The sequence below is a fragment of the Gekko japonicus genome, unplaced genomic scaffold (genome assembly GCF_001447785.1).
Source record: "Gekko japonicus isolate JY-2015 unplaced genomic scaffold, Gekko_japonicus_V1.1 scaffold1327, whole genome shotgun sequence".
Lineage (NCBI taxonomy): Eukaryota > Metazoa > Chordata > Lepidosauria > Squamata > Gekkonidae > Gekko > Gekko japonicus.
In genome coordinates, this window is record NW_015160879.1 from 203,805 (window position 1) to 212,875 (window position 9,071).

General features: G+C 45.2%; 1 protein-coding gene across 1 annotated transcript in view; it reads right to left on the minus strand.

Moving 5' to 3' along the window:
• Positions 1–9,071, minus strand: part of MTR (5-methyltetrahydrofolate-homocysteine methyltransferase) — a 99,214-nt gene that overhangs the window by 25,086 nt on the left and 65,057 nt on the right. Inside the window, exons 18-20 of the mRNA XM_015422924.1 lie at positions 3,863–3,952; positions 1,854–2,006; positions 935–1,042 (exon numbers count right to left, since the gene is read on the minus strand). Coding sequence (XP_015278410.1) covers positions 935–1,042; positions 1,854–2,006; positions 3,863–3,952 — 351 coding nt within the window. The remainder of the gene's footprint in view (positions 1–934; positions 1,043–1,853; positions 2,007–3,862; positions 3,953–9,071) is intronic.

Sequence of the window (9,071 nt, forward strand, 5' to 3'; positions counted from 1 at the left end):
CATTATCGTTAAGTACCCTCTCTTCCTCCACAGGGCAGTTTTTCAGCTTAAAAGAAGCAGCTTCGTTTTTAATACGAACAACATTAAATGACAAATGATTGCTGGAAGGTATAATTGTGCAAGCAGCTCTTTTTGTTTTTTAGTTAACTGCCCACCTTAAAGGCACCAAAGGGGCAAAACTGATGGGGAAATTAACATCTGCTGCAGAGGCAGCTATGTACATCATTTGAAGAATTAAAGTGGAAGACGACATCAGAGGCAACTCCCCCCCTTTTGCTAGTTTATGTTTTTACCCATCCATCCAAACATCCTTCAAGGTGTTTGGTGATAGTCTGTGGAATATCCAGTAGACAGTCCAACCAATTCTTCACCAAATTTACCATGATATATAGCTAACCATAACTTTGTGTCCACCATTTCTTGCAAAAATGTCACAATGCCTATTTTTTACATATTGCAACCAGCTGCTTATTGGTACATTTTTTGCAGGTACACAAGTGGATCTATTTGTATGCACAGAGTAGTTTTCTGTTCACAGAAGCTGCTGCAATGGCATTATATGAATTCCTGTTTGTCAGGATTTATAGTATGAAATAATGTCCAGGTTTCTTGACACAACTCTGGTGAAAATTCATTTAAGAAAAAGGAAACAGAGAAGAAGAGATTGGATTTATACCCAGCCCTTCACTCAGAGCGGTTTACAATCTCCTTTCCTTCCTCTCCCCACAACAGACACCCTGTGAGGTGGGTGGGGCTGAGAGAGCTCTTTGAGAACAGCTCTTGAAAGAACAGCTCTGAGAGAACCGTGGCTTGCCCAAGGTCACCCAGCAGATGCATGTAGAAAAGTGGGGAATCAAACTCGGTCCTAGATTAGAGTCTGTGCTCCTAACTACTGCACCAAACTGGCTCCCTAGCACTGCAGCACACAACTTACATCTTCTTCGGTGCTTCCTGACAATGCACGCATTTTCTCTCTTTCCTGCTCCATGTAGGGAATGAGATGACCAACCGCTTTCTTCATAACTCGAGCAGACTTAATCACCTGAACAGACAGATCAAAATAACTACTACAGCTTTTGAAATGCTTAATTAAAGGTAGTAAATGCAACCCAGCAACAGGCCCCAGAGCTAAGTCTACCAACAATCTCCAACTAAAATAACTTCCTTAACCTTCCCTATTAATATGACTCCATGCTGTTCAGGTCCATCCCTAGTTTCATCTCTCTGGGTTCTCTCAGTTATTATGGAGGACGATTTGCTTAAGAACAGGGCCAATGTTTTGATCAAGCTGCCCCCAGGACAGCTGCCTGCCTACGTAAGCTGAGCTGTGCAGAGCTCACATTTGCTACGTTATTGCAGAGCATACAAACTATTAGTGGTTTGGGGAAGAAACAAATAGCCGTTTGTACTTGCCCTAGAACTGAACATACAAAAGGAAGTAGTCAACCTATGAACACATTTCCAGAGTATGAAAGCATATCATAAAACGACAATGACACATGAATGCAGCAGGTGTTGGCATCTGCCAGTGTATTACAGGACCACTTATGCAATAGATTCAGCAGGTTACTAGCCCAGTCAGAATTTGGCAGCACATATATTAAGACTGGGATGATACGAAATCAGTAATTATTAAGCACAATGAAAGCAGCATCCTTTCCATTATAATATGTGATACCCTAAACTTTGAGGATAGGAACAGCACTGAAGATTCCTATTGTATTCAGATCCTGCCACTGAGTGAAGATACCATTGGTGTGGCCTAGTCTGCATGTATGTTATCTCTTTATTTGTCCCCTTTCAGCAATACATTTGTGGCAGGTCAATAGAAGCTTTTCACACCTCTCCTTTACCTGAGGCAGAAACATCTTGCCAGCCCCAAAAAGATCACCAACTATTTTCATGCCGTTCATCAAAGGTCCCTCAATTATGTTCAGAGGTCTGGGATACTTGTCTTTGTTCAATCTGGCCTCTTCTGTGTCCTCAATCACATATTTCTCAATGCCCTGGATAACAAAACTATAATGTTAATGTGCCACGGTGTCTGTATTGTAGATACATTATTACATTTATGCCCTGCTTTATTTCTGCAAACTCAAGGCAGCTAGCATAACAGAAAAAGCTGTAGAACACAAACATCATAAGTATCCAACAAGTTAAAAACAGTTGAAGTAGTTTATATTACATTAACAGAAGTTGAGATGCAAAAAAGGCACTAAGGGTAGAGTGAGCAGGTCAAAATAAAGGGAGGAGGGTTCCTCCCTTTCTTTTTCTTTTTCCTTCACCACTCCCTGGAGGAGCCTATTCTACATCCATGGCCCCAGTCACACAGGAGGTTTTGACCCGGAGGAGGGACGGATCGGGGGTGCAGCAAACGGGCGCGATCACACCGCAACATCTGGGAATCGGCGCGCACCCGTCCCCGATCCGTCCCTTCAGGCCTAAAATGTGCAGTAAAAAAACCCCTAGAAAACGGTAGCACCAACCTGAAATGCCACAGCAAGCATGCCCGTCGGACTGCCAGCGCGCCCGTCTTCAGGAGCATTCGAGGCTCCCGGCCGAACTGTGCATGCGCACACATGCGCAGCCGGCTGCCTCGCGCTCCCTCCCTTCAGTGGCTTCCCCCCGGCATCTGATCGTGCCGGGGAGAAACTGCGCGGCGGCTCAGGGGATCTGTCTGATCCCGCCGCCGCGTGTCTCTTTTGGTGCGCCTTTAAAAAGCCGCACTTTGGCCGCGTCAATTTCCCCCCGTGTGGCTGGGGCCCATAGTTACCACGTGGACCACAGACTCTACAGTTAACCACTGCCAAATTCCAACCACCCTGGAAATTCTCCAGGTGGTCTGGGCCATCCACCAGCAACTACCTATGAAAGCTGCCTTTACTGAGGTACAACCCAGAGCCAGCAAGTGACTTTGAGAAAGATAGCAGTAAAGCCAGGATGACTGCAATGTGGGTGGGAAAATTCAGATTTTCCCATCCACATGGAAGCCATTTACCCTGACACTGTCCCTGTCGCAGCTGTTTCCTCCTGGCCACACTGGGGCTTATTCTTTTTTTAAAAATTGGCACTAGACCACCATTATATCAATATACCATTGTAACGGTATACATAATAAATTGTTTGAATTGCCTAGCTTTCTTTCTTTTTTTTAAAGTAAGCCTCTATCCCCTTCCCTTGCAGCGATACAAGGGGAAAGACAGTCCTTCGGCAGTAGCTACTCACCATCTCCTGGGCCAGGGAAACGTGCCACATGGAGGCCCTGTTGTCACAACACTTTATCTGCAGCCATTCCAGCAACAGGGAAACCACACAAGCCTGTCTCTGTGGAAACCACCTTTATCAGTGTTAATCAGTTTGACAGGAATCTAGGAACTTGTGAGAGTTACCGCAAGTCTGCCTTGGTTGAACTGGTAGTCCACATTTTATCATCTATGGCTCAGAAGGTTGCTGAGACTTGGACAGCTGATTTGTGTAATATTGTGGGATATATCAGTCTGTGATCTTTAATATTTACTTGTCTTTGAGATGAGACTTTACAAATGAGTTTCCACCTGTATCACCTGAAGGCTGTGTCTGTGTGTACCCTAAGAAGAAATCCAGGGAGACTGCAAACTGGACATCTTGAAAACTCTAACCTGTGAAAATATACTGCTATCCAACAGTGTTCTCTTCAAACAATTCTTCATCCAAGGAATATAGGTGATTTTAAAAACAAGTCATTTTCAAAGTTTGCTGTATTTTCAGTAAATTTCAAGTGTTTGCCAATAATGTGGGTAACAAAGCATACAGAATTAAAGTTAATAGGTATCATATTTTGATCCCAACTAGCTTTGATATAGAAATATGCACAGAAATTCACCTTGACAAGTGCATACTCTAGCATTTCCTCTACAGAGCCATTTCGCCATTCATCGGTCTGCACCACTTTCTTTCCTCCTTGAGCATGGGTCTGGAATTGCGGTAGAGAAAGATTTTTTTATTGTTGTTGCTGTTACCGAAACTATATATATATATTTTTAAAAACCCACTTATATGCACATGCCTCACTTCCTTGTATTTTAAATTTGCTCATGCTGGCTGGCCATTTTCAAGATTTGCAAACTATTTGAGTGCTATTAAAAGCCAATTCAAATATTCAAGAATATCAAGAGAGAGTTTTGTGGCCTAAGCAGGACAAGATACAGACCTGAAAACTGTTCTGTGCTACATGTTCAGAGACTTACCTGTTGTGCTGTTTAGTAAGTACTGAAATTAGTGGACTAAATTTTGGTCATCCACATTGCGGTTTTAATTAATTGTTTTAGGAATGATTGTATGGCTTTATGCAATTATATGTTGTAAGCCACTCTGAGCCCGTTTGTGGGGTAGGGCAGGATATAAGTCTCAATTTTTTAAAAAAAGGATAAAGGGTCAGAACATTGCTTGGTATTCTAATAGGTAAGGCTAGAGATGGATTTATTTTTTTAATATCCCTCTTTCCTCTCCAATCCAAAGCAGTTTACAGTATCATTTTATCCTCACAACAACTCTGTGATCAATGTTCCCTCTAAGCTGTGGGTTCTTGTGAGCAAAAATTTTACTTTGTGAGCCGCTGGCATTACAGTTTGCTTTGGAGCCATCCTTCCTGAGCTAAGACAAAAATGTGAGCCGGAGGCTAAAAAACTGTGAGCTAGCTCACACTAACTCATCTTAGAGGGAACACTGTCTGTGATGTGGGTAAGGTTCAGAGACTGTGACTGACTGGCCCAGAGTCACCCAATGGCAGAAGGGAGATTCAGACTTCCGTCTCCCAGATCCTAGTCCGACATTCTAACCACTCTGAGAGCCAGTTTGGTGTAATGGTTAGGAGCACGGACTCTAATCTGAGAGAACCAGGTTTGATTCCCCACTCCTCTACATTAAGCTGCTGGTGTGACCTTGGGTCAGTCATAAGTTTGTTTAAAGCTGTTCTCTCAAGGGCAGTTCTCAAAGAGCTCTCTCAGCCCCACCTACCTCACAGGGTGTCTGCTGTGGGGAGGGAAAGGGAAAGGAGATTGTAAACCACTCTAAGACTCCTTCAGGTAGTGATGGGCGGGGTATAAATCCAATCTCTTCTTCTTATCACCCACAGTTGGCACCAAGCAGGGGTCATTTCCTGCAGGAGCGCACAGGAGCGGAGCTCCGGCAGGAAAGAGCCCAGGGGGCGGGCACATGCAACAAGCCCCACCCCCTGCTCCCAGCAGCCCTCAGTCAGAGCAAGAAGCAGTCAAGTAAGTTTCAGAGACCCCCCCCCGGCCCCCCAGTCCAAAACAGTCCAGTGGCACCTTTAAGACCAAGTTTTATTCAGGTACAAGCTCTCCCTCCTCTGCGAGGACAGATCTGTACGTTCCTCCCCCCCTCCAATAGCTAGCAATCCAAAACAGTCCCGTGGAGCCTGAGCGGTGGGTGTTGCCTTCTGACACACTTCCGGTGATGTCAGGGGGTGTGGCATATGCAAATAAGTAATGCTAATGAGCTATGCTAATGAGCTCCTGCACCTCTTTTTCTACAAAAGGACCCCTGGCACCAAGTAATATCTTTCTGGCTCAAGCTAAAACTTAAACCAACTGGATTAACCCCCTTAATTGTTCTATCACTATCACTCAGGTTGGCTGGACGCAGTTGAGAATAAATCACTATTTCTTGGCTTCTCCTTCACAGCAATATACTACCTTGGGTTCTCAGGAGCTAATAAAATGCTTAAACAACCAATCTGGAACATAGCTCTTCAAGCTGACAGAGCTCGGGAATGCCTCTATCCAGCAGTAGGGAATCATAGCTAAAACTTTGCATCATGGAACTATCTTTACACTCTAGAATTCCCCCAAATACCACAGAGCTTTCACCTTGGGCTGCTTTAATCACCTGTAGGGTTGCCAAGTGTATCTTTGCCGGGAGCAGGGGGCTCCTGGCCGGCATCTTGTGCGCGCGCCGCACGCACGTCACCCGGAAGTGACGGGAGGACGCCAGGCACGCTGGGGGGCGAGACACCGGCATACCAAAGACAACCCCGCCCCCAGCGTGCCCGACGTGCCCATGTCACTTCCTGGTGACGCACACGCTGGGGTGGGGTTTCCCCCAGGGCCCGATTCCGCGGCGACGGAAATCGGGCCTCCAAAGCGGGGGATTACCCGCCACCCGCCCCCACTTGGCAGCCCTAATCACCTGGCCTCAGCTCCACTGGATGGGAGATATTTACACATTCCCTGCTCCCATCTGTGTTCCTGCCAACTGAACACAGTCAAAACAGTGGAACACATGTTATAATCCTGCCTATTTTACAAAGACGTTTGTTCCATGTATCTCACCCCTGTTCTATCCAAGTTCTCAGGAAGATCTGATAAATTCTATACATACCTCCTCTAGGAGACCGATCTAACAAGACCACCTCTAAAGTGGTCAAACCCTGTGCTGAGGCCCTGGCCATAAGAGATATTCTAAACTTTTAAACAACTTTTTATCTATAATCAGTTATAGCTATATGGCTGTGAATTTTAATCCTTGTATATTATTTTTATATTTGTATGTAAACTGTGCTGGTGAATTACTTGTCTGATATTTGATCATAATAAATGTTGAAATGACGATATACAACAAGGGAATTGCAGGTCACATAAGTAGCTGCCTTTTGTTTCCTTGATACTTCTAACAGATGGGCTATACCCTCCTAGGTTGAGCCTTCATGTTTTTTGAAGCTGAAGTCATACTACAAAGCAGATATATGAGTCACTATCTGTAGTTGTAGCTCACTTCCTGTTGTGACAAGCAGTCTGGCACAATGGCATGTACACCCCCACCAAACCTAAGTTTTGACTGGGGATGTGCCAATACAACACTTTTTTGTTCTTCCCCATTTCATATGTTGTCAGTTATGAGTTTAAGTTGACCTCAGCTTTGCTGCTATCACTGATGATTCTTGTTTTTCTCATGCCACATCATTTTCACATTATATGTAACTGGAGCAAAAATAATGTTGAAAATGCATCAATTTTAATGGGAAAAATTGGTGTGAGGAAAAAATTGATGCAAAAATCAAAGCTTACGGGTTCATTTTGCACAAGGGGAAAGCAAAATCAAAACAGGATTTTTAAGGAATGAAACAGCTAGTTTTTAAAATCTGGTCTCACCCCAACTTCTGACACAGAGGAAATAATTTCCAAGCCAGTGATGCTAAATTAGCCATTAGCCATTGGTATCATCAACTACAGCAAGTGAAAGGACCAACAGTTTATTCTCCACTGGATATGATATAGAGTGACATTGTACTCAGATTCCTGAGCCAATGAAGAAATAATTTTTTTAAAAGTCCTGGGTGTCACATCCATGGAGAGAACTCCACAGTTCTAACTCTGAGAATCTTGGCTACAGGTGGCAGCTTTTTAATAATTGTATGTGTGGACAGACTCAGAAAAATGACACACTGTTACTAAGGTATATTTTAGAGTGATCGGGATCAAAAACCAACCACTCCATTACCGTGTTGATTAGTGACTACTAATTCAGATACAATTCAATTCAAATACCTTTTATTGGCATACAATATTAAAAGTGTCTAATTCAGATACAGCTTCCACTGATCCATTCCCAAACCATCTTCATGACACATGGAGGTTGATCAGAATAGGATGCTTAATGTTCTGCAAGAAGAAGTTAAAGATTTTTGCTTCCAAATGAAGGAAAGCATCAAAGTATAAATGCTCCAACAATGGAAAAAGAAATGCCGAAAGAACTGAAGTGTTAAGAGGTTTTTTTGCTGGGAATTTAATTTAAATTTATCCCTGGCCAGCCTAGTGGCAATTCATTTTAAGAATCTAACAAATTAATTTGGCTTTGTTACAGTTCCTGATGGCTATAGTTTATGTTATGTCACGTAATGAATCGCAAATTAATCAAAAGCCTTACAGAACTAGAACATTTAATCTGCTTAACTGAGCAGCAGATCCTGTTTTGCTCTGTCTGGGAAAGGGCTTCAAGTGTTGTCCCCACCCACCTTCATTTACATTTATCTGATGTCATAAAACTATGTGAAAGTTAATCTGGACAATGAGGCGGACATGCATCTAGGATTCCTGGACTCAAATTCATGTTTACTTCAACTAGACTATGGCCTCAGGCAAGTCCATCTCTGCCTCTGTTACCTACTTGTAACTCATTGACATATCCTACTATATAATAAATGTGTTTTGGAGTGGCACTCTCCAGAACATTCCATGCACTCCCAAATCAGTTAGCTGCCTGATCTGTCACTCAGAAGGACTTCGTAGGCACTGACTGCATTGCCTGAGTCCCGCCCACAGAAGCAGCACGCGCCAAAATTCACCTCAGAACAGAACTTTACCTCAGGAGAGAGGACAGAGACTCCGGCCCTGTCGTTTCCTGGTGACTCTGGCCCTGCCATTTTGCGCTGCCGCTGCTCCCAGCCCAGCCTCGGCCTGCACTGAGGCTGATGCCTACTGGCACTCCATGCTTCTGCCTGTCCCGTCCCATCCCAGAGCCCCGAACACTCCCGAAGGTAAGTAGGCAGCCTTCCTACATATGCAGGTGGGGTGGGAGAGCTGCGGGTAGCCTGGCTGGGGCGGCAGGGCCTTAATTGGGGGGGAGCCGTGGGTGGCCTGGCTAGGCCAGTGGGGCCTGGATCGGGGGGGGGAGAGCTGTGGCTGGCCTGGCTGGGGCAGTGGGGCCTTGATCAGGGGGGTGGGAGAGCTGCGGCCGGCCTAGCTGGGGCAGTGGGGCCTTGATTGGGGTGGGGGGGAGAACCGTGGCCAGCCTAGCTGGGGTGGTGAGGTCTTGATTGGGGGTGGGAGAGCCGTGGGTAGCCTAGCTGGGGCAGTGGGGCCTTGATCGGGGTTGGGAGAGCCACGGGCGGCCTCACTGGGGTAGTGGGGCCTTGATCAGAGGGAGGGCCATTGGCAGCCTTCTTTTCCTCCTTCTCTCCCTCCCTCTTTCTCTTCCTTCCTTCCTCCCCATCTCTTTGCTTTCTTTCCCTCCCTCCCTCTTTCTCTTCGTTCCTTCCTTCCTCCCCATCTGTTTGCCTTCCCTCCCTCCCTCTT